This window comes from Globicephala melas, chromosome 6, assembly GCF_963455315.2.
Source record: "Globicephala melas chromosome 6, mGloMel1.2, whole genome shotgun sequence".
Classification (NCBI taxonomy): domain Eukaryota; kingdom Metazoa; phylum Chordata; class Mammalia; order Artiodactyla; family Delphinidae; genus Globicephala; species Globicephala melas.
Window position 1 is genome coordinate 33,856,735 of NC_083319.1, and position 25,910 is coordinate 33,882,644.

At 46.9% G+C, this 25,910-nt stretch overlaps 1 protein-coding gene across 2 annotated transcripts in view; it reads left to right on the forward strand.

The window, feature by feature from the left end:
* Positions 1-25,709, forward strand: part of GABBR2 (gamma-aminobutyric acid type B receptor subunit 2) — a 359,081-nt gene extending 333,372 nt beyond the window's left edge. Inside the window, exons 14-19 of one of the 2 annotated variants that reach the window (XM_030829817.2) lie at positions 11,381-11,491; positions 13,763-13,987; positions 15,802-15,984; positions 16,382-16,511; positions 20,289-20,406; positions 23,082-23,382. In XM_030829817.2, coding sequence (XP_030685677.1) covers positions 11,381-11,491; positions 13,763-13,987; positions 15,802-15,984; positions 16,382-16,511; positions 20,289-20,406; positions 23,082-23,247 — 933 coding nt within the window. In that variant the 3' untranslated portion in view covers positions 23,248-23,382. Of the gene's footprint in view, positions 1-11,380; positions 11,492-13,762; positions 13,988-15,801; positions 15,985-16,381; positions 16,512-20,288; positions 20,407-23,081 lie in introns of both variants that reach the window. The other variant, XM_060300705.1, reaches the window with a different exon arrangement.
* Positions 25,710-25,910: the final 201 nt, after the last annotated feature.

Consider the following 25,910-nt stretch of genomic DNA (forward strand, 5'->3'; position numbering starts at 1 on the left):
ACTAGAGGGCATTCCTGGCATTTAGTGCCCAGGCGCCAGGGGTTCTGAGTGCCCTGCACTGAACAGGACAGTCCCTCACAACAGAGAATCACACGCCCTCCAAAGAAAATAGCTGCCGGAAGTTCCCCCGTAGAGAAACCCTTGTGGGTGATCTCACAGGTCCCTTCCCGATTTGGGATTCTGAAAAAAATTCACCCAAACTCGTAATCAAACAGTCTAACAAGAAAATCTTACCCTGAAGTGACAGCTTAGAGCTTGGCTGCCTGGAGATGTGGAGCTGCTGCTGTGGAGATAAGCAGCCAGCCCGGAGGGATCCGGAAGGTCCTCCCAGCTCCAGGGCTCTGTGACTCCCTGCGCGGGGAGATAACGATGATGGTTCACATATAAGGAGTGGGCCTTCGAGTCTCAGGAGCCTGCTGAACTCACTAGTCACCTCTTCTGATCATCTTGCCAAACCTGGGAGGTTGCAGGTGAGGAAATCTTGGCTCGGAAAGGCTTAGAGATGTGTTCAAAGTCACACAGCCGGCAAGTGATGGACTTGGGATCTGAACCCAGGGGCCCTTCTCTCCCTGCCAGGTTTCCTTGATGGGACCACCCCCCATCTTCCCCCCAAAAAGAGGCAGTGTTGACTCACATGCCTTCCCAGGAAAAGAGAAGCATCTCAAGACTCTGAAATGCAGCCCAGAGAGGTCAGACATGCTCCCTCCTCTCCGTACCACACACACTCAGACTCACATTTATATACACACATATACTCACCCCCAGTAGAAAAATCTACCAATTCTACCAGATATTTCAAAAATCAGCTTTGAAATTTAAAAAAAAAGAGGGAGAAAGCCAGCTTCTGGGAGCTGGTCAGAAGGTGGAAGACACCCCCTCCTTCAAAGAAGCACTAGCCAGGTGGTGCTTGGGAACCTGAGCTACCCACAGCAGTGGCAGCCTAAGAGGTCCGAGGGACCAGAGCCAAGAGCCCTGTGATCACAGGGGAAGCTCGTGGCACCCTTCATGCCCACCACCGGACTCCTCACCCTCCCCACTCAGGGTCTGAACACACAGACACGCTGTGTCAAGTCTGTCCTTGTGCTTAGCTGTCACTCTGTGTCAGAGGCGTGCAAATGACAAAAGGAGTATACATTCTTTTTTATTTATTGAAGTATAGTTGATTTACAATATTGTGTTAATTACTGCTCTACAGCAAAGTGAGTCAGTTATACGTATCTATACATTCTTTTTCTTAATATACTTTTCCATTATGGTTTATCATAGGATATTGAATATAGTTCTCTGTGCTATACAGTAGGACCTTGTAGTTTACCCATCCTATACATAAAAGCTCACATCTGCTGACCCCAACCTCCCACTCCATCCCTCCCCCACCCCCTAGGCAACCACCAGTCTGTTCTCTATGTCTGAGTCTGTTTTTGTTTTATAGATAGGTTCATTTCTGCCATATTTTAGATTCTACATCTAAGCAATATCATATGGTATCTGTCTTTCTCTTTCTGACTGACTTCATTTGGTATGATGATCTCTAGTTGCATCCATGTTGCTGCAAATGGCATTATTTCATTCTTTTTTATAGCTGAGTAGTATTCCATTGTATATATGTACCACACCTTCTTTACCCATTCATCTGTTGGTGGACATTTAGGTTGTTTCCATGTTTTGGCTACTTGAATAGTGCTGCTATGAACATAGGGATGCATGTTTCTTTTTGAATTATAGTTTTATCCAGGTATATATATATGCCCAGGAGTGGGACTGCTGGATCATATAGTAATTCTATTTTTAGTTTTCTGAGGAACCTCCATACTGTTTTCCACAGTGGCTGCACCAACTTACATTCCCACCAACAATGTAGGAGGGTTCCCTTTTCAAGGAGTCTGCATTTTAACAAGTCCCCCAGGTGGTTTGTGTGCAGATTATGGAGTGAGGAGCAGCGCTGGCCCCCTCACTTATTGCACTCCAGCCACACTGGCCTCCTTTTGGTTCCTAAAATATGCCAAAGTCTTTGCCATTTCAGGTCCTGCCTGGTTGCTGTTCCCTCTCCTAGGAATGCTCTCCCCCGAGGTTTTCACATGGCTCGTCTTCCCACCATTCAGGTCCCAGATTAATGTCGCCACTTCAGAAGAGCCTTCCCAGACTACCTGGTCTGAAGTAGGTCCTCTGGCTAGTAGCCCTCAGAATGCCTTGTTGTTCTCTTTACGAACACTTATCACCCCCTCTACTCATAGCTGTGCCATATGGTTTGTCAACCTCCTGTGCCCTCCACTGGAATGCACGCTCCAGGATGACAAGCATCCTACGGGTCTCATACACCCGGACCCCAGCATCAAGCACAGTGCACGGCACACAGCAGGCACATGAGAAATACTGATCAAGTCAATTCTGAATGACTGAATGCAGGACAAATACAGTCGTGAAATGTAAGACAAATATAGTCATCCCTCAGTTATTCAGGCTTACATTAACTATACTGTAAATTAACTCATAGGCTCATTTGCAGATGGGAAACTGAAGTCAACAAAAGGGCGAGGACTTGCCCAAGGTCACCCAGTAAGTCTATAACAGGACCCAGCCCTTTGACCTTTCAGGCCTCAATGTTTCAAGCCATGCCCAGACCCTTGCTGGTCCATTTGCGCAGCCTGACAAAGCCGGATGTTTGTAGGGGCAACTGACCTACACTGTGAATAGTTGCATCATGCGGAGGGACTCTCAGGCCAGCTGCTCCCCTTTCGCTGCACAGATGGGGGAGGCTTTCCCGGGCAGCGTCTGCCTGCCTCCCGCTGAGCAGCAGCTAGACCAGGAGTCAGGTGTGAGTACTTGCAGCCTCCGGCCATTGCAGACAGCTTGATTTCATGCAGCACCAAAGCATAGCCTTTGCAGAGCTCCGGGGGCTTCAGGGAGGCCTCTATTGACTGTTTAGCAATTAAGTCATTCCTCCCATGAGCAGCACCTCACAATTTACAGAGCAGGTATTATACCCACTGTCTCCTTGGAATATGAAGCAGGGCAGTTGGGGGATGCATGTGGTGAGGAAGGAATGAACATTGGTTTGGGAATCAAACAAATCTCAGCTCTGACACTAGCTGGAGATTTAGGGCAAGTTACTTAACTTCTCTGTGCCTTAGTTTCCTCATCTGTAAAATGAGGTTAACACCTTGATAGATTCTTTTTTTTTTTCTCATTTTTGGCTGCATTGGGTCTTCGTTGCTGCATGCAGGCTTTCTCTAGTTGCGGCAAGCGGGGGCTACTCTTCGTTGCAGTGCGCGGGCTTCCCATTGTGGTGGCTTCTCTAGTTGTGAAGCATGGGCTCTAGGTACGCAGGCTTCAGTAGTTGCAACACGTGGGCTCAGTAGTTGTGGCTCTCAGGCTGTAGAGTGCAGGCTCAGTAGTTGTGGCGCATGGGCTTACTTGCTCCGCGGCATGTGGGATCTTCCTGGACCAGGGCTTGAACCCGTGTCATCTGCACTGGCAGGCGGATTCTTAACCACTGTGCCGCCAGGGAAGTCCAACCTTGTTAGATTCTTATGAGGCTTCAACAAGATAACGTGTGTAGAGCTCACAGCTTTGCAACTAGCACATTATTGTCACTCATGACAAAGCAGCTCTTGGTGTTCTTAGGGTGGCTGTTACTTGCTGAGGCCAGCCCATTCCCCCTCTGAGGTCATCTCTCATGGAGCCGTCCTGATCTTACTAGGATGGAAGACCCATGAGGACAGGGCTCTTGTCAGCCCTGGTTATTGCTGCCTTCCCCATGCCCAGAACAGTACCTGGCAGATGGTAGTGCTTGATAGTTATGGAATGAATGGATGAATGATTACTTAGGTAATTGCCCAAGTGAGCAACAAATAAGGAAGGAAAATAAAGAAGAGAAAAAAGCAAGCTGAAAGTTCTTGTAAGCCAGTTATCCAGGGCAAGGGAAACATTCTTAGGCCAGTGGAAATGCTGTAGTCCACAACTGCACAGAGAACTGGGCCTAAAATCCTGGCTCAGGCCCTGTCAGATCCCAGCATGGCATCTGCAGGGGTCAGTGCCTTGTGCTCACTGGCGCCGGGCTGTGTGGCCAGCCCACACTAGGAACAGGGGGAGTGCCATGGCCAGGTACAGCCTGGGCCCTCTGGCCCCTCCTTCCCCACAGCTCCCCACACCTCCCCCCTACTCTGCTTCACCTGCTGCCCTGGGTGGGGGGTGGAGTGGTGGTCCTCCAAAGTGCCTAAAGTCTGGCCTCATTTAAGGCCAGTGAGTGCCTTCTAGAGTAGCACAGGATGCTGCTGACGGCTTCGACACTTGCAGCCCCACAGAGCCACAGAAGCAGCTCTGTGTCCCCAGCAGAGGGTGATCCACAGCTGCCGGGTGGACTCTCCACACGGTTCTTTGGTGCCCTCTAGTGGTCCTCTGGTGCACGACAACGATGCCAAGTAAGGGCTCAGGTTTCCTGCCCTCTCCCATTGCCTGGTCAGGCATCTCTCCCCATGGGTGTGACTGCTCAGAGCACTCTGAACTCCAGTCCCAGGCACAATGGATCATACAAGAAAAGGCATGGCTCTTACAGTTTGCTTTGAGATTCAATGCAGGGCTCATTTGACTTTATTCAGACTCCCCATCCCCCAGCCTCATGAGTACATAAACTTCATCACTCATAAAACCACCTGAATCACTGCCACTCTGTGTCCAGTGTTCACAGCCCTGGGGCTGTGTGAAAGTGACGTTGATGACTGGGAGGTTTTTATGGCTTGTTTCCGGATCAGTGCCTATGTACTGGGAGATGGAGTAGAAGCATCTTTGCTCACCCTTGGGATCATGACTTCTCTGAACTCTGGGCAGGCCCTTGTTTTTTTGCTGCCCTTCCACCTCTGCAGGCGAGGCTGTGCTCAAGCTTAACGAGATAAATGGGGTACTGAAAGACCAGATATAAGAATTGGGATTTCAGGATTCGAAGAGGTCAGAGCAGACCAGGATGGAGGTTATGAGGAGGAGAGGGCTACGAATGAGGTAAAAGGTAACCAGGCTGGAATGTCAGCTGCAGAAGCGAGAAGACAGAGCTAGCAGCAGTTCCACGAAAACTACCTATGGGGTCTTAATCAACCGTAAGGAACATATGAATCACCAATGAAAGGCAGTTATTTAGAAAGGCAAGGAGATCTGAAGCAAGGGTGCTTAGTACCACCTGAAGTGTTGAGCTCAATTCTAGGTTTTCAGATCAATAGTAAACTCGAGCAGTTCAGGAGGACCAGGTCGACTAGTGGGGGGAGGTGATATGTACCTTCACTACAGATCTTCCCCTCATGAGGAAGAGTGTGCAGACTTAAGGAGAGAATTTGATACCATTCTGAGGATCCCCGGAGGAAAGACGAGGATCAATGGTGGACGTATAAGAGGAGAAGGTTCTGGTTCAATAAAAGAAAAACTGCAACCATCTCACCGAGAGTGGGAAGGAGGGGACTCTGTCACTGGAGGTATATAAGCCAGGCAATCATTGTTAGCTTCCCATGAACAGAGTTTTCATTACATTGAACAATGGGGTATGACAGAATCAGTCCTCTCTACAAAGAGAATATAAGAGTTCATCATAAATGACTGCCTTTCATTGTAGAACAACAGACACTATCATCATTAATGGATTTGCTGTTCGTGCATGGCCGTAATGGGCCTGTGCTACTGCGTTCTGAGGTCTACTTAGTTGTCAGACATTGGAGGAAACCAAATTACGCCACTAAGTCACTGTTGACCTTGGGACCAAGTCCTTTCTCAGTCTCCTCAATTACACAATGAAAGGACATCAGGAAACCCCCACCACTCTTAGAATCCAGCTCAGCTCCTGGGTCAGTAGCAGTGGAGGGGAAATCTCTAGCCTTGGCAACTCTATGGTTCCTGGGGATCACCTTTCCCTGGGGTGTCTCTCACAAATACCCACTGCCACCACTGCAGAGGGCCCTGTAGCACTCCAGCCTGTGTGTGTACTCAACGATCATGGAACCAAAGAGGCTAACCTAAGGCTTTCTGTGGCTTGGGACAAAGAAAGGGAAATCCAGCCTGAGCGAGCATGCAACTGGATGATCTAGTCATAAAATGGCCTGAGCCCTCCGGCTCCACCCCTCCCAGCCCCTCCTGTATCCATATGGGAGCACCATCTTTCCCCAACTCACAGGTACCCAGGCAATGGCATGCCTTGAAGGTCAGGCCTAGTGAGCAGGGCTAAAGAGAAATAGGGTTTCCATCCCCCATGTGCTTAAAGCCTGCCTTTCACATCCCTGGATCCCACCAATGTGCCCCTTCTTCCTAGTGACTGACCCTGGGCATGCCTACCCCTTACCCTCAGGAGTGTGGCTTTACCCTGGGCCTTAAGAGGCAACATCCAGAACAGTTCTTTGATGAGATACCTTCGGTGGGATCTGTGCTAAAGACAGATTTGCAAGGACATCTTCAACTTAGTAAATTTGTTGTTGGTAGTGTATGGATGTAGCAATTTTGAAACTATTTTGTGTCTATTATAGAATTGAGAAAATGAGTGAATACCTTGATGTTAGAAACCAGGGATCTCACTGTAAGAGAATAAAGATGCAAATATGGAATGGGGGAGAGCAAGCAAGAACACTGTGGTGTTGGGTTTTATTTATATCTATAGATAGATGATAAAGAGATAGAATGATGGTAGATAGATAGGTAAAGGGGCCTAGAAGTAATGATACCCTAGGAACAGTGAGCACATCAGTGCCCAGATTTCGGTTTCTAAATACTATTCTCTGCTACAAAGAACCAGGACTCCTCAGAGAAATGGCTGATTCCAAGACTAGGGCAAGGAAGATACAAGGAGAGCCTGGAACCTCTTGTGTCAAGAGGTAGAAAAGTGCTCAAAAAAATTATGGGAGGGAGGGAGACGCAAGAGGGAAGAGATATGGGAACGTATGTATATGTATAACTGATTCACTTTGTTATAAAGCAGAAACTAACACACCATTGTAAAGCAATTATACTCCAATAAAGATGTAAAAAGTAAAATAAAATAAAATTATGGGGACATGCATGTTGAAAAAACACAGGAGACAGCATGAGGGGGTTTCCTACTAGCCAAATCTGGAAAATTTTGAACAAAATGAATAGTAGTAGTAATGGATTATAAGACACTGAATCTAAAAGGATCCCATAAGTCTATACTGATATACATAAATGAGTGGGAGGAAAGATCTTGTTTACAATATATTGCCAAGTATTTAAATGGAATGTTAGTTAGAAAATCACCATTTTGCAGCCACCAAAGTAATATGACTCAGATAGGAATCATCAATGGAAGCTGCAAGCACTGAGTTAATGTTTGTGGGGGAACAGGATACCCACACAGTCTCAAAGTATCTCCCACAGATTATTTATTAATTACAAGAGGGAACTGGTATGTTTGAAGTGGAGAGATCTGGCTGACATCACCTCAACCAGATGATCAAAAACATCACCAATAATGGGACAAAGTGCCATCAAATGCCCCTGATGTGAAACACTGAGGAGGTGAGAACATCACTTACATAGAATTCCTGCCAAGAATACATAACCTGAATTCAGTCACGAAAACACATTCAGACAAACCCAAACTGAAGGACATTCTACAAAATAAATGGCCTGAAATATCAATGACATAACAGACTGAAGTAGGCTGAGGTCTTTTTTTTTTTAATTGAAGTGTAGTTGATTTACCATGTTATGCCCATCTCTGCTGTGCAGCAAAGTGACTCAGTTATACACACATACACATGCATTTAAAAAATATTTTTAATTTTTATATTTTCCATTGTGGTTTATCCCAGGAGATTGGATATGGTTCCCTGTGCTATACAGTAGGACCTTGTTCTTATCCATTCTAAATGTAATAGTTTGCATCTACCAACCCCAAACTCCTAGTCCATCCCTCTTCCTCCCTCCCTTCCCCTTGGCAACCCCAAGTCTGATCTCTATGTCTGTGTGTCTATTTCTGTTTCATACATAAGTTCATTTGTGTCATATTTTAGATCCACATATAAGTGATATCATGTGGTATTTGTCTTTCCCTTTCTGACTTCCTTCACTAAGTATGATCATCTCTAGTTGCATCCATGTTGCTGCAAATGGCACTATTTCATTCTTTTTTATGGCTGAGTAGTATTCCATTGTATATATGTACCACATCTTCTTTATCCATTCATCTGTCAATGGACATTTAGGATGTTTCCATGTTTTGCCTATTGTAAATAGTGCTGCTATGAACATAGGGGTGCATGTATCTTTGAATTATAGTTTTTTCCGGGTATATGCCCAGGAGTGGGACTGCTGGATCATATGGTAATTCTATTTTTAGTTTTCTGAGTAACCTCCATACTCTTTTCCATAGTGGCTGCACCAACTGACACTGCCACAAGCAGTGTAGGAGGGTTCCCTTTTCTCCACACCCTCTCCAGCATATGTTACTTGTAGACTTTTTTTTTTTTAATCTTTGGCTTAGGTGGGTCTTTGTTGCTGCACGCAGGCTTTCTCTAGTTGCAGTGAGTGGGGGCTACGCTTCGTTGCGGTGCGCAGGCTTCTCGTTGCAGTGGCTTCTCGTGTTGCAGAGCACGGGCTCTAGGCGCACGGGCTTAGTTGCTCTGAGGCATGTGGGATCTTCCCAGACCAGGGCTCGAACTCGTGTCCCCTGCATTGGCAGATTCTTAACCACTGCGCCACCAGGGAAGCCCCTAGACATTTTAGTGATGGCCATACTGATCGGTGTGAGGTGGCACCTCACTGTAGTTTTGATTTGCATTTCTCTAATAATTAGTGATGTTGAGCATCTTTTCACGTGCCTATTGGCCATCTGTATGTCTTCTTTGGTGAATGTCTGTTTAGGTCTTCTGCCCATTTTTGGATAGGGTTTTTTTTGTTGTTGAGTTGTATGAGCTGTTTGTATATTTTGGAGATTAAGCTCTTGTCAGTCACATCATTTGCAAATACCTTCTCCCAGTCCATAGGTTGTCTTTTTGGTCCCCCCATCCCCACCCAGCAGCATGCAGGATCTTGGTTCTCTGACCAGGGATTGAACCCGCGTCCCCTGCAGTGGAAGCACGGAGTCTTAACCACTGGACCACCACAGAAGTCCCTATCTTTTCGGGGGGTTTTTTGTTTGTTGTGTTTTTAAAAATTAATTAATTTTTGGCTGCATTGGGTCTTCGTTGCTGCACACAGGCTTTCTCTAGTTGCAGCGAGCAGGGATACTCTTGTTGCAGCGCACGGGCCTCTCACCGCAGTGGCTTCTCTTGTTTCAGAGCACGGGCTCTAGGCGTGCGGGCTGCAGTAGCTGTGGCTCACCGGCTCTAGAGTGCAGGCTCAGTAGTTGTGGCGCACGGGCTTAGTTTTTCCACGGCATGTGGGATCTTCCCGGACCAGGGCTCAAACCCATGTCCCCTGCATTGGCAGGTGGATTCTTAACCACTGCACCACCAGGGAAATCCCTCTTTTTGTTTTTTTAATGGTTTCCTTTGCTATGCAAAAGCTCTTAAGTTTAATTAGGTCCCATTTATTTTTATTTCTACTGCTTTGGGAGACTGACCTAAGAAAACACTGGTATGATTTATGTCAGAGAATGTTTTGTCTATGTTCTCTTCTAGGAGGTTTATAGTGTCATGTCTAACGTTTAAATCTTAAGCCATTTTGAGTTTTTTTGTGTGTGCATGGTGTGAGGGTGTGTTCTAACTTTATTGATTTACATGCGGGCTGTCCAACTTTCACAGCACCACTTGCTGAAGAGACTTTTTCCCATTTTATATTCTTGCCTCCTTTGTCAAAGATTAATTGACTGGGGGAGGGTGGGGGGGAGGGAGGGAGACGCAAGAGGGAAGAGATGTGGGAGCATATGTATGTGTATGACTGATTCACTTTGTTATAGAGCAGAGGCTAACACACCATTGTGAAGCAATTATACTCCTGTAAAGATGTAAAAAATATATATATATATAAGATCACTATGTTGTACACCTGAGACTAATATAGTACTGTAAGTAAACTATATATAAAAAAAAGATTAATTGACTGTAGGTGTGTGGGTTTATTTCTGGGCTTGGTGAGGTCTTGAGATTGAAGGAGGAAGGGCTGATTCCAAGGCTGACTACAGACATGCTAAGTAAATGCAACGCATGGTCCTGGATTGGGTCCTTAAAGGACGTTATTGGGCCAATTAGCAAAATTTAAAAATAGGTAGTGTATTAGATAATATACTGTATCAATGTTAAATTTCCTGAATTTGGTAGGTATATGTGGTTATATAAGAGAATCTCCTGTTCTTAGGAAAAACATGCTAGATATTTAGGGGTGAAGAAGGGCCAGGATGTCTGCAACTTACTCGCAAATAGTTCATTAAAAAAATATACCGGGCTTCCCTGGTGGCGCAGTGGTTGAGAGTCCGCCTGACAAGGCAGGGGACGCGGGTTTGTGTCCTGGTCCGGGAGGATCCCACATGCCGCAGAGCGGCTGGGCCCGTGAGCCACGGCCGCTGAGCCTGCGCGTCTGGAGCCTGTGCTCCGCAATGGGAGAGGCCACAACAGTGAGAAACCCACGTACCGCCAAAATACATATATATATATATACCTACAGTATATATTTTTTCACTCCCTTGTTGTCTTTTTCTCCTCTTGCCACCATCTGGCTGATTCTCTCCTGGAGTTTCTCAGTTCAAATTCCTGAGAGAGAGAACTGTGCTTGGGTTGGATCCTCTCCACCACCCCTCTTTGGGCAGAGCACTTTGCACTAGGAAACCTCATAAGTCCCTGACAAGCCTCAGATTGGCTACCTAAGGTCAGATGCCCACCCCTTGTCCAATCAACTCTGGCCCAGAGTGCATCATGTGGTACATAACACAGCTGCCACCACTGCTCCCTCCATGGAGGTGGTGGGCAAGAAGATCTCCTTCCTTATAGGGTTTGGCAGGCCCCGTGCTTGGTCTAGCCAGTAGACACTATCTCCCAACTACCTGAGTTAATTCCAGAGACACCTGAAGGCCTCCACACCTAACTTTGTGCTTCATTCTCACCCTTACTCTTTTAACAAATGTTATAGAAAGATGCCTGCTCTGGGCCAGGTCTTGTGCTAGGTACTAGGGGCACAGAAGTGACCCAGTCCCTACTCCTGAGCTCTGACTCAAGCTGGAAATGCATGAAGAACTCAGATAACTGAAGGTCAGAGCTGAATCACGACCAACGAACAGAAGGCAGTCAACGCTGGTTGAGGCCCGAGTCCCATGGAACACAGAGATGGGGTCCAAAAGGCCTCCTGGATGGTAGCACTGGCTGTGGCTCATGGGAGGGAAAAGGGCTATGAAACAGGGACCTGGCTGCTGGGAGGGTGCCCAGTGCCATCCCTGGGTTTCTGTTTTCTCTTCGCACAGCCGGACCCGGCAGGACGGGACATCTCCATCCGCCCTCTCCTAGAGCACTGTGAGAACACCCACATGACCATCTGGCTTGGCATCGTCTATGCCTATAAGGGGCTTCTCATGGTAGGTGCAGAGCGGGAGGCAGAGTGGGGGAAATGCTTCTCTGCCAGAGCTCTCTCTCCTAAGCGCCTCCATCAACATAAAAATAAACAGAGCCCCCAGGACTAAGCACTGGCTCTTTGCCAGTCTCGGTGCCTGGCACGTGTCATTTCAATCCCACAACCATCACATGAGATAGGTACAAATAATGTCCCCATTTCACTGTGAGTGTGCCTCCCAGCTGCTACTGTCCTGCTCCCTGACAGCAGTCTGTTGATACCCAGCGCACATTCACATCCTGTGGGAGATGAGTGGAATCATCTCCATTTGGAGATGGGGGAAATCAGGCTCAGACAAGTTAAATGATTTGCCAAAGGCCGCCTGGTAACCTCCAATTTCCAAACCCAATACTCTTTCCACTCCATTCATCTGTTAAACAAAGATCACATACCAAGCCCACCTCACACGACTGTGGAATTTCAAAGTTAGGAAGGACTTGAAAGGGCAGTCCCACCCGACCTTATTCTGGGTTGACCCCTGAATCTTCTCTTCACATCCTGTGCAAACCATGCCTGCAACTCCACCCTCCTCAGATCCTTCCACAGTGAAGTGAAGCCGCGATCGGCCTCTGTGGCAGAGAGGAGGCACACAGAGCCCCTGTGAGAGCAGGCATCTGGAGCACCCATCCAGCTCTGACGCACATCGCCAAGGGACCCCAGGCAGGCCATTTGGCCTTGCCTAGCCTCTGCTTCTTCCCCTCCAGGATGTGGAAAGCCACACCCAGCTGTAGGATTGAAGGCACCGCACATGAAGGAACCAGCACGAAGCAAACTTTCAACAGCGTGGTTTCCATCCCTCACCCAGTATCTGCTTCCTGGGCTTCTGGTTCCTATTTTAATTGGAATTGAAAATAATAATAAATCAGTCTGTGAGATAACACACTTAAAGGAGAGAAAAACAACTATGGTTGTAAAAAAATACCAATTACAAAATAATTAACTTACTCTTATAATGGATATAACAGTTTACAACATGCTTTCACATCCATCCTCTCATTTCATTTGGACAGAAGCCCTGTGAGATAGTGTAGGCCCTTGGGATGATGTTACATGGTTCATGCAGGTGTTGGATGCCCCAGACTTCAGAGATAAGGCCAGAGGGAAAGGAAGCCTTTGCAGGACAGCCTCCTGGAGGGGCTGGACCACAGCCGAAGCCCCTGCAGCAGTCAGCAGCTGTGGTCAGCTCTCCCTCCTGCCCACACCACCATTCTACCCAGCATTCCATCTGCACTTTCTCTGCAGCCTGCCTTCCCCTCAGACAACACATGATAGCTAAACCCTCAACACCCTACTTTACATCACATTTGACTTCTACCCTATTAATTTCTGTTGGAAATGTATTGGTTAGCAGTAGAGCTGCAAGTGACAGAAAACCCACAATAATAGTAGTTTTTTAAAAAGATAATTGCCTTCTCAGGTAAGCAAAAGGGCTGGTGTGGAGGCTACTAGAATCTGAGTTCCTTGCATCTTGTCTTCCTCATCTTCATCATACAGCTTCCACATCATGGTCTAAGATGACTTTATGATCTAAAATGGCTGCTCAAGCTCCAGCCATCACATTCCACTCCATCGGCTAGGAAGGTGGAAGAGGAACAGCCTTTTCCTCTAAAGACACTTCCCAGAACTTGTACACACCACTTCCACCTACATGGCATTGTCTAGAACCCAGTCATATGCCACACCTAGCTTCAAGGATGGCTAGGAAATGTAGTCTCTCTACTCTGGGTGGCTATGTGCATTGGGGGGTCCCAGACACAGGGGCTCTGCCTGGTTTAACAGAAAAAAAACTAGCCTTAACTTCTAGAGACACAGTCCACTGTTGCCACCATATTGCTCTGTGGCCTTGGGCAAGCCCCTTCCTCTCTTCTGGGCCTTCAGGTTCTCTGTAGAGGGAGGGCATATGGTTGAGATTGTGTCTGAAGTTCTTTCCCACTGTGGCCTCCTGTGGGTCTGTGTGTGAACCAGTGGTGGAGGTGAAGGAGGACCAGACAGTGTAACACCCCAGTCTGCATTTCCTTGGCAGGACTCAACCCAGGGCCACAAGTGGAGACAGATTGTGGAGACAGATTATCCACAAGACCTGGCCAGCAGCAAACCCCCAGCCTCCCTCCCCCCAAGCCCCCACTTCAGAGTAGTGGGGAGGAACAGAATAACCCTTAGTACAGTAGCTTCTCAGAACGGGAGTGTATGCCGCCACGTGGTAATGACCGTCTCCCTTTTCTGTTCACCGTTCCAGTTGTTCGGTTGTTTCTTAGCTTGGGAGACCCGAAATGTCAGCATCCCCGCACTCAATGACAGCAAGTACATTGGGATGAGCGTCTACAACGTGGGGATCATGTGCATCATCGGGGCTGCCGTCTCCTTCCTGACCCGGGACCAGCCTAACGTGCAGTTCTGCATTGTGGCCCTGGTCATCATCTTCTGCAGCACCATCACCCTCTGCCTGGTGTTTGTGCCAAAGGTACGGGGCAGATGCCAGCAATCCCCCCGCCCTCACCACCCTGGCGTCTGGCCTCTGACTCCATCACAAGGGCATTGCTGTGTTTCTCTCACTTTCTACAAGTTTTATACACTTTTTTTTTTTAAATGATGAACACAATTCACATCACAGAAAGTTTGGAAAATGCAGAAAAGCAAAAAACCAGATTTTTCAGAAATCTCACAGTCCTGCCACCCGAAAATAATCACTGTTAATATTTTGGTTTGGTTTTTTACTGTTAATATTTTTGATGTGTTTCCTTCCAGCTTCTTTTTTAATGGTTTAGGGCACTGATGCTTTTTCAGATATAGCTGTAATTATAGCACACTTTGCAATTTGCCTTTTTGACTTAACTTTTGCCCTTTGTATCTTCCCACATTCATAACCATTGTTGAGGGGACGTTCCATAATTTACTCAACCACTTGATCCCTTACTGGTGAGCATTACAGTTGTTTGAAGATTTTTTTTATTATAAATGAACTTTTCTACATAATACATTTTCCTTGTTTCCAATTATTCCCTTAAGGTACAGTCACAGAATTAGTATTAGTGGGTCAAAAGGAATAACCATTTTTAACAACCACTTATGTTTTTCATTTGTCTGAAGGGCTGACCTGAGAGATATTTTCCAAACATTATCCTACCCAGCAGTGGGCAGGTGAATCAGAGGCCTTGACCCCTGCAGTAGGCTGATCTGTGTAGAGGAAAACCTGACCTTGGTGGGTCTCAAGAGTAAAAGCAGCAGCAGGAAACAGAGGTAGTTGAGAAATCATTGACCCAAGTTAGGGAGTGTCTGCCTTAGAGAAAGGGGAGAGGAGAGATCACTGGGGGTCCCATGCCTCCTCCAGCTTCCTGGGCGCCCAGTCACTCCCTAAGCAGTGTCAGCTCTGCTCTAGAACACCTCTGTCATACACTCCCTCCTTTAGTAGTCAACACTTTCCCAGGCTCCAGGCTCACACCACAGCTTCTCTGCCTGCATTCTGACTTCCTCTCCACCCTCTGAAAGATGCCAGATGATTCTAAGCCCAGTTCTGACGGGGTCACTCTGCTTTGTCACCACCCCTGATAGCTCCTCATTGCCTTCCTGGCTCCAGGATCAAGTCCCCGACACTGGGCTGGCTTTCAGGACCATTGGATCTCCTTGTCTCCCCCAGAGAACTCTGTCCACCATCCAACTGCCCTTCTCTATAAGTGCCCTGAGCCCTAGGCCTCCCTGCATTTGCATATGCCATTTCTTCCCCCTGGACTTCCTTTACCGTCACCATCCTCACCCCCCAGCACCATGGTGAGCACTCTGCCCTGAATGCCTCTGGCCTGGTAAAGATCCTTCCTCCATCCCTGCCCCTCACCTCTGAACCATAGGTCCTGGTGGACAGAGGCCGTGGCCATGGCTCTAACAAGCACAAGCCTTCACTTTCCTCCCATTGTCTTCACAGCTGTCACCTACAACTGTTTATTTTCTACATGGAGCTGGGCTAAGGCAGAGTGAGGCTCAGCTGAGGGGCCCTGGGTGGCCTCTGCAGGATAGCTGGGATGCAGGTGCAATCAGGATCAGGAGACCAGACATCTAGTGGCAAGGAAGAAAACCAAGACTCTGCAAGGGGAAGGGGGCTGCCCAAGGGCACACACAAAGGAGGGACAGAAACAAGTCTGAGCCCAGGGCTCCAGACTCCCAGCCTGTGTCGTTCCTGGGGCCCCATGTTGCCTCCAGCGCAGGACCCGCTGGAAGCAGCTGGATGGGCATGGGAGGAAGGGCCCCAGGGTCCTCTTTTCAGCCCCACCTTTGTCCTTTCAGCTCATCACTCTGAGAACAAACCCAGACGCAGCAACTCAGAACAGACGATTCCAGTTCACTCAGAATCAGAAGAAAGAAGATTCTAAAACCTCCACCTCAGTCACCAGCGTGAACCAAGCAAGCACGTCCCGCCTAGAGGGCCTGCAGTCAGAAAACCATCGCCTGCGAATGAAGATCACAGAGGTACCTCCCACAGCACTGGTCGCCAGGGCCCCTTCCTCCCATTTGAGTCCCTCTGCCCTGTGCAGGGACTTTCCGGGCTGCCGCTCCCCACCACGTCCCCTCTAGAGCATCCCCACATCATGGCCGTGCAGTCCCATCTACCGTCGTTATGGCTGCAAGAACCAAAAGGAACATGAACTAGACAGATACAGTTTGTCAGAATCTGACAGGAGTTTATTACCCACCTAGCCCAGGCTCTGGGGTCCAGCAATGCCCGATTCAAGATATCCTCAGAAAGAAAGGAGTTCTTAAAGATTTGTGATTATACTTGTGAGTTGGGAAAATTCAGTTTTCCACCTGGGGCCAGGGCAGGGGCTGGGCCGGGGGCTCTGACTCAGCGGGAGCCTTTGTTTTCTAGCTGGACAAAGACTTGGAAGAGGTCACCATGCAGCTGCAGGACACGCCAGAAAAGACCACCTACATTAAACAGAACCACTACCAAGAACTCAATGACATCCTCAACCTGGGGAACTTCACTGAGAGCACAGGTAAGAGGAGGTGGGACCCCTGGGTATGAGACACTAGCCGTCCATTTTACAGATGAAGAAACTGAGGCTCAGAGAGGGGGGTGGGGCAGGTCTGAAGTCACACAAGCCAAGCTGGAGTATCTGGAACCCACATCTACTGAGCGCAGTTCAGTGTTTGTTTGGAGCCCCACCTGGGGATCCACCTATGCACGGGGCTTCTTTTTCTCAGTCCCTTGGGCTCCAGTTCCATGTGTACCCCACATGGCCAGCATTCCCAGCGTTCTGACTGGGGGCACATTGTTCTTAGTGAATAAGGTACTCATAATTCTTCCAACATTTCACAGTTTCAAACACACCTCATCAACGTACAGGAAAGGAACGGTCAGTAAGATGACATGACATTCGATCCCACCAACCACCTGGGAAATAACACAGTCCATTTTTTGCCTACATTTAGGCAAAATTTTAAAAAGATTACCAATGTTGATAAGAGCGTATGGAAATGGACACTGTCCTGCAATGTTTTGGAAGTCGGTCTGGCACTCTCCAAAAGTCTGATGTTAAGCCCCTTGACTAGCAATTCCCCTAGCGGGAGGCTTCCCCTTGGAAATAATCCCACAGGGTCAAAGGTATAGACGCGTAGTGCTTATCATAACACTACTTGTAGGCGAGAAAAGCTGGAATTAACTTACATGTTCATCATTTGGAGTGGTTTCATGAATTATGATACAGCAAAACAAGGCATATAATACGGTTATTAAAAAGTAAGGTGCATCTCTTTGTACAGATATGGAAAGATCTCTAAATGAGAAAAGCAGTATGAAGACAAGCATTATGATACAATATGCACACACATGTATGTGTACATATGTGTGTGTGTGTGTGTAAGTGCATTTTTCAAAAGGTCTGGTAGAACAAACACCAGATTGTTAACAGTATCCACCTGTGGGAAAGGGACAATATGTGTGGAGAGTGGGTGAGAAGGGATTCTTTTATGTTTCATTTTATATACTTCTCTACTGTTTGCATCTTGTCATTAGCATATATTCATTAATTTTATAAAATTTGTTTAAATCAATGAAAAATCTTTAGTTTTATTCTTATTACAAAAGAATTATTATATAATTATTATATTAGATGTTGATTGTTTAAAAATGTCTAGATTCAGATAAGTAACAAGGAAACTGAAAGAATAAAAATTATTCCTGATTATTTTAGTATCTAGTAAAGGTGAGCATTTCAAATTAGTGGAGAAAAATGAATTATTCAATAAATTTCATTGGGATAAATGGGTAGCCATCTGGAAAAGAATAAAGTTAGATCCTTACCTCACAACTTACACAAAAATAAATTCCAGATGGATAAAAGATTTAAATATAAAAAGTGAAAACCATGAATGTACTAGAAGAAACCATAGGAGAATTTCTTTTGTAATCTCAGCAGGAGGGAAACCTTTTCAGTTTGATGCAAAACAGAGAAACCATAAAAAAAAAAGTTGATGAATTTAAATACAAAAGAAATTTTGTTAACAATGTGAAAGCCATCATAAGTACAGTCAAAAAATCAAACTAAGCCAAAAAATATTATCTCAGGTAATAAGCTTATTCTCTTATATAAAAAGAAATTATATGTAATTATATACAAAGTATATGTAACTATATACAAACTAATAAGAAAAAGACCAACAAACCAAAAGAAAAATGGGCAAAAGAGAGTTCTCATTAAAGGAAATACAAGTGGTTCTTATGTTTATGAAAAGATGCTCAGTCTCCCTCCTCATTAAAGGAATGCAAATTAATTTGCAGTGAAATACCATTTTTACCTATAAGACTAACAAAGATCAGCGATCAAAAAGTTGCTGAGAGTGGGAGGCAACAGGTGGCGAAACACTGCTGCCCGAAATAGAAATTGTTCTGACCCAGCAACTCCAATTTGGGAATTTATCCTAAGGATATACAGTCAACTCTCATTACTCACAGTAATCGTGTTCTACAAAGTCCCTGTGAACTGTGAATTCCTAGCAGAGACACAGGGTTAGGTTCCTGCAAGCCTCTCCCAGGTGGACATTTTCATCAACTGATCAATACATAATTTTGTTTTATGTGTGTTTCTACTGGAAGACACCTTGTTTAATAAACATTGTTGATTCATTAACACTGAACTCATAGCCAACAGCACTGTAACTCATATCTGAACAACACATCTAACGCACATTTTCTCCATCTGGCACATCACGGCTTAGGAGAACACTGGATAGCACTTCAGCACTAGGCTTGGGAGCCATTTTAAACAGCGAAAGCACCAACACAACGCACAAAAATGTGAAAAACGTGGTACTTCATAGACCACAATAAGGATACTTATTTATAATATGAGAGGTAAAACAAGAAGGCAGAGCCTTGTTCAACCTCAGCTGGGAGAGCGACTCAGATTTTTGATGCTCTGTGTGTGTTATCGAATAACAGTGAAAGCACCACGAGTATTGACTCTGGGGTTACAAATAAATTTTAGCAAGTAGGCGAGTTCACAAACACAGAATCTATGAATGAAGAGGATTGACTGTATTCACATGGATGCAAAATGACACACATGTAAGGCTGCCCTAACCCTAACCCTGCAGCAGAAAAAGAAAACACCCATACTCTTTTTTAATATAAATTTACTTATTTTGGCTGTGTTGGGTCTTAGTTGCTGCGCACGGGCTTTCTCTAGTTGCGGCGAGTGGGGGTACTCTTCATTGTGGTGCACAGGCTTCTCATTGCAGTGGCTTCTCTTGTTGCGGAACATGGGCTCTAGGCACGCGGGCTTCAGTAGTAATGGCTTGAGGGCTCTAGAGCGCAGGCTCGGTAGTTGTGGCGCACGGGCTTAGCTGCTCTGTGGCATGTGGGATTCCTGGACCAGGGCTCGAACCCATGCCCCCTGCACCATGTCTTAACCACTGTGCCACCAGGGAAGCCCAACACCCATACTCTTTTCCAAACCAAATGAATCCACATCTCTTAGGTGGGGGCCATGTTTTTATATTTCATATTTCTTTAGTTCTCTCCAGGTGGTTCTGAAGCACAAAGATGGTTGAGAGCATCATGTTTTGTGGCTACACAGTATTTCTGTGAATGGAGGCCCCATACGTACATATTAGTCTGTAACTAATCCATTATTACCCGACAAATTCGGGTTAATTTCAACTTTCTGATATTGTAAACAATGTGGATTTGAACATCTTTTGTATAGTTTCACAAACATCCTTAATTATTTCTTTGGGATAGTTCCTGAAAGTGGAAATTCTGGGTAAAACACATACTTTTTATAGTGTTTGATGCTTATTGACAGTACCTGCCAGAAAGATTGTGCCGGTTTATACTCCCACCAGCAGTTTACTATTATTATTCTTTTCAGACTTAGCAATCTTATGGAAAATATACCTTGGAGTTCTTTTTTTTCTTTGTCATTATATTCCTAATGCACCCGTGAAAAGGACCTTCATATTAGAACCTCTCATTTCTAAGTTATGTTGCCTACATTTGTCGACTCGATTCCCTTTTTTTCTTGGAGAAAGGGAGGTCCCACGGCACACTATCCACATCCCCAGCACGCCACTTCCATCCCTGGACAGGGGCTTCTAGGCTCCCTGCCTTGGTCTCAGGAGAGTGGCTCAGGGACCATGGCTTAGAGAACACAAAGGGAAGATGGGCTCTTTTGCATTCTCTCTCCTTGGGCAGTATCCTAAAAATGACTGCACTGTTGATTTTTAAAAATTAAGTTTACAGAATTATTGCAGTATTGTTGTTTTGCATTCAGATGGGGGAAAGGCCATTTTAAAAAACCACCTCGATCAAAATCCCCAGCTACAGTGGAACACGACAGAGCCCTCTCGAACATGCAAAGATCCTATAGAAGATATAAACTCCCCAGAACAGTAAGTACCTTCTCCTTCAGAATTACTGCCCAAGACTACATTCCTCCTACACTAGAGTTTACATTTGGCACCATGTTTTCACATGCATTACTTTATTTGAACTCTACAGTAATCTCATGATGCAGGTCAAATTACACTGCTTATATTACACATAAGACGACTAATATTCAAAGAGGGGAGGTGACTTGCCAAAGCTTACCAGTTGCTAAATGCAGGAGATGATAGGATTTGAACTTGGGTCTCTCCAACATCAAATCCCATGTTCTCTGCCTTTGTTACATATAAAATGAATACATTTACTTAACACCAATTTACTGAGACCTACTATGTATCAAGCACAGCACTGAAGAAAACAGACAAAAATCCTTCCCTTCATGGAGTTTACATTCTATCTGGGAAGACAATATCTTAACAAAAAAGCAAAACCTAGTATGTTATGTTAAATGATAGGTGCTTTGGAGAAAAACTAAGCAGGAAAGGAGTTAGGGAGTATAATTTTACACAGGGAGGTCAGAGCAAACTTGGTGAGGTGACATCTAAGCAAAGACCTGGACATCTCCAGTAGCTTTGTCCCCACTGGCAATTTTTAGTTCTTCCCAGTTTACAGCAGATTAGAAGCAGCAATTAGAAATGTCAACTCTGAAACTTGTTCCCTGGGAAGTGACAACAAGGGGAGAGGAACCAGCAAAGGGAGCCCAATCACCAACTGCAGTGTCATTTGGGGCCATTTAGTCTTAGAGCTAGTAGCCTCTCAACCCAATTAGCTCCAGGGCCTCGCAGCTGACAGTCCAATATAATTACTGATGGTTACATGGCATTCATCAGTGGTCTACCTATTAGTTGCCTGCACCACAGTGCAAGCACCTTGAGGGTAAGGTTTAAGTCCTTCCTATGTCCCTTGGACTGAACACAGCTTCCAGCACTGAGTAGGTTTTTGGCAATGAATTAATGAAAAGGCAAACAGGATCCCAGCAGACAGCAGAATGAGTGGCTCTGACAACCACACACAGATGCCCACCCTGCCTGGGATGCTCAGACAGAACACCCTTTCCCAGGTCAAGTTCATTCTTCAGCTCCCCATTTTCCTGGACTCTGCCAACACCAATGACATTACACAAGCTCAACTTTAATTTCCAAATGAAGTCTCCAACACACTAATCTCTCATGAGCACCTGGGAAGGGTCTCTTGGGAGAAGCCCTTCTGGCCAGCAGGTCCTTAGGGAGTGGGGGCAGCACTGCATCTGTCCCCATCCATCTCAGAACCCCACCAATGCATACACCCCAGGGCGCACCCTGGTGGGCTGAGGCAGCCTCTGTGAGTTGATTTGCCACCCCACAAAGCACTGTGGTTCAACAGAAGAAGCAAGAGTCACACCTTCCCCAGTTCTGGTTGTTTCTGTGAGCAAGTTACACAAACTCTGTACCCTTCTCTCATCTTTATAATGGGAACAGCAGTGCTTCTTTTGCCTATTGGGTTTTGTGAAGGTCTGGGGTTTTTCCCACCTGAGTTGCCAGGCCTGGGGAACACAAGGAGGCCTGAGAGTTCAGGGAATGCAACTTCCCAGATGCAGTGGGAAACTGCACAAAACACAGCCGAGCAGGGGAGCAGTGGCCTGGGCACATCAGCCAAAGCAGCCTTCACAACAAATAAGGTGATTTACTCTCCTGCCTGCTGGTCACGAGGACTGATGAGAAGGCAAGCGGAACGGTGTGGCGGTGAGCAGGTAGTCAGAAGGCTGCTCCCTCTTCACTCCGCTCCTCCATCAGTCCTGTTTACCCAGCCCCTGACTCAGCCCGGCCTCAGATTTTTTTCTGGCTGCCTTTCTGGGAATTTACCAGAAGTTCCTTGTTCTGGGGGCATAGAGAAGGAAGGAGCTCACTCTCTGAGGGGGTTAGCACAAAAACGATGACATTTAAACTGGATCTTAGAGGGAAAGCAGTCATCAGATGAGAAAGCAGAGGAAGCGCTATCTAGGCCGGGGAAACAGCATGTGCAGAGGCATGGAAGATGCCTCCCCATAAGCAGGGTTTTAGGGGAAACTAGCCACCAGAGGGTAATAAGGTTTTTGGGGAGAGGGGGTAGAAGGTTCACCTGGAGAATTTGACAAGGGGCAGATCTTGGGGAGCCCTGAATACCCCATCCCAGTGTTGGAGCGAAAACACTAGTCACCAAAGAAGCCGAAAGACCAGGAAGGAACCTTTTTGGAATTGGCCCAGCAAGAGGGACTGAGGTCCTGAACAAGAGACAGTGGCAGAGAAGCCAATAAGGAAGGACAGAGCAGCTGAGAAGCCTTTCCGGGATGGAACCCAAAGCCAAGGCCATTCGGGGACTGGCAAGAGTAGCGAATGAGAGCTGTCTGGGTTTGCAGCAAAGCCCTGTTCGAAGGGCAAGGCCTTATTCTTAAAAATCACTGGAAGCTCGAGAAGCCTGCCTCCTCCTTGCTGCCGTTGCTCTGGTTATTCCCGGGGCAGCAGCTGGCACAGGCAGGCCTGCATTAAACACCTGCCAGATGGATGAGTGGTTAGATGACAGGATGGACAGATCTTGGATTCAGAGAGAAGTTAGCTTCTTAGCACCACCATCAGCTTCTTAGCCAAAGCGACTCCAAAGGCCTTCCTGGTGAGCAGCCCACTAGCCTTCACTAACACCCCCCTTCCTTCTCTCCCTGCCACAGCATCCAGCGCCGGCTGTCCCTCCAGCTCCCCATCCTCCACCACGCCTACCTCCCGTCCATTGGAGGCGTGGACGCCAGCTGTGTCAGCCCCTGCGTCAGCCCCACCGCCAGCCCCCGCCACAGACACGTGCCACCCTCCTTCCGAGTTATGGTCTCGGGCCTGTGAGGGCGGGAGGCCTGGGGCCGGGGCCTCCCCCGCGACGGAACCACACGGAGCAGAGGCATCTGCTACAGGAACCCTGTCAGCTCTGGCCGCGGAGAAGCTGGCGCCACGGCTGGCCTTGCGGGACTGCTCGATGGCACGGAGTGCACAAGATGGGGGGCACTTGGCACCTGACCTCGCGCCTTATTTGTGAAGTTTTCATTCTTTCACAAAGAAGAGGAATGAAAATGACTTCTTCCTTAATGTCTGCAAAGGAGGAGGAGCTAGGATATTTGAAACTTGGCAAAAAAAAAATCCTAGACAAGGAGAAAGTCACTAGAACTCCAGCTAGAAGTCACTGAGTGGCCCTGAGCAGCCTTGAAAAGAGGCGAGGGGCTTCTGGAGAAACCGCCTCTGCCTCTGCACACATGCCACCGGCTGTGGCCTCCCAAGCCAGCCCTTCTCCCCTCTGGGGAAGGAGGTGGGCAGGGCAGCCATGCTCCCAGCTGCCAATCCAGCCAACCCCAGCCTTCCTGGAACAGGGAGTCTACAGGGAGGGCAGCCGGGCACAGCTCTGTGGGCCGAGGGCTGGGGTACCGGAGCAGGCTGACTCGCATGCCTCCCGGTGGGACTTACTCTCTGATAAATGCCACACATTAATACAATAACACCCGTTCCGGGACCGTGGGGATTTAGGGCACGTCACTGCAGACACGCTCTGCAGCATTCACCCACAGTCGGCCATGCACCCACCACGTCAGCCATGTCCTTGTGTTCGTATCAGGTGTTCCCCATAATAAGGGGGCACCCGAGCTAATCATAGAATGTCTGTTCCCAGCAAACATGATAAAGAAAGATTGTGCACTTTAACCTCTCTCATCAGGGCCCAAGGGCTGGCTGGGGTTTTGTTTTGTTTTTTTCCACTGACTTTGTTTCTGACCAAAGTGAATCAGGGGCATCTGCTAGAAGACATCCCTGTAGTCACGGGGAGAGAGTTGTTGCTAGCTGTGGGCTTCCCTTAACTTCCAGAAAGCAGCCTTCATTGGGACAAGCCGGCAAGCTCTGCCCTTGGGGGTCCCAGTGGTGATCAATCAGCACACTGATTCTCATTCATAAGATCACTCTTCCCTTTTAAACGAACCCCAAAGAGCACTGGCCTGGGAGTCACAAAGACCTGGGTTCAAGTCCTTGCTCCACTGCTGACTCCCTCCATGACCTTGGGCAAGTCACTTGTGTCTCTCTGAGCCTCAGTTTCCCCTCTCTAACAAACTGGGGTTGAAATAACACCTGTCCTGCCCTATCTCACAGGGTCACTCTGAAGATCAAAACTTGATCTCATCCAGGAAAGCTTCATACCAAACAGTGAAGCGGCCCTGACCCATGAGGTATCAGGATGACCATGACCTTCAGCCCTCAGGACAGACGGGGCTGTGGCCCAGAGAAGCTCCCAGCACAGCCCTATACCAGTATCCACCTGGCTGGAGAGAGGTGGATCCCGATGATTTCTGTGACATTCCTGGGACAGGTTCATTTGCTAAAGAAAGGCCTGAATGACAATGTCCCGGATGTCTGCACAACTGAGCAGTCGCTCAACTCCCTAAAGAACCCTAATGGCAGCTTCAACAGGCAGGCAATAATCTCTTCCCAGACCACTGAAGTCAGGAATACAGTGTTGTCACCACCAGGGTTTGACAAAAGGGCCCATGGGAATCTTACCATCACCAACATTTCAAAACACCCTATTTCACGTAGCATAGAGTTCTCCTCCCCTCCCCCAAAGAGAGGTTATGGAGGTACTGTAGCTTTTAGGGGGAAAAACATGTTAAAAAAAAATGTTAACACATCACAGGTCAAGTTGAAGTCACTGTCTGTTTAGGCACTAAAAATCGGTGTTGTTACTCACTGTGTATTACAGTATTTACTTTCTTTCTTGATTTCACCAAACCAGATTTAATTTAAAGGACCACATTAATTTTTCAAAGGGAAAGAAACAATTCATTGTACATAATGTATACACGCACACAGAAACAATACCTGTAGAAATATTAATCCAGCATAGCAGGAAAGAAAAAAAGAAAAAGCACTGGACAGTCGGAGGTGAGTGTGTGCATCTGTGACCCACTGTGACTCCTGAGCGTGCACAGTCTTCTAGGTTAACCCACACAGTACATTCGCTGTCTTAATGATACTGTAGGTTCACCTGTTTTTTTTTAAATTTCCCCACAAATAACAAGACCCACAGAAGTGACTCTAGCTATTTAACGGTTCTGTCCTTTTATATGCAGCAAACACCATACACTTCCGAAGAGGCTTCAGCCTGAAGGTGTTTTCCAATGTTAGTGCACAAACGCTTTAAATTAGACTGGAACTGCCAGAATCAAATGTAAATGAGGAATTTCTCGTACCCCTATTGCATGGTATCAATTTTTAATAAATTGTTGCAAATTTGTTTTTATGAATAAAAGGAAAAAAACTGTTGTCTTTAATGCCTACTCTTCCCAAAGTGCAGGTCAAATCAGGCCATATTCTCCTGCTAAGAAACTCAGGGAAAGGCTCTGGGGGTGCCTGCTCAGCATGGTCCCTTCCTTCAGAAGCTGCCTTCCCCTGGCTTCTGCAGGCAGTAGCAGAGCAGCCTGTTACCATGTGGTGATAGATCCAGGGCTGAGAACCTGACCTGAGCTGGGCCA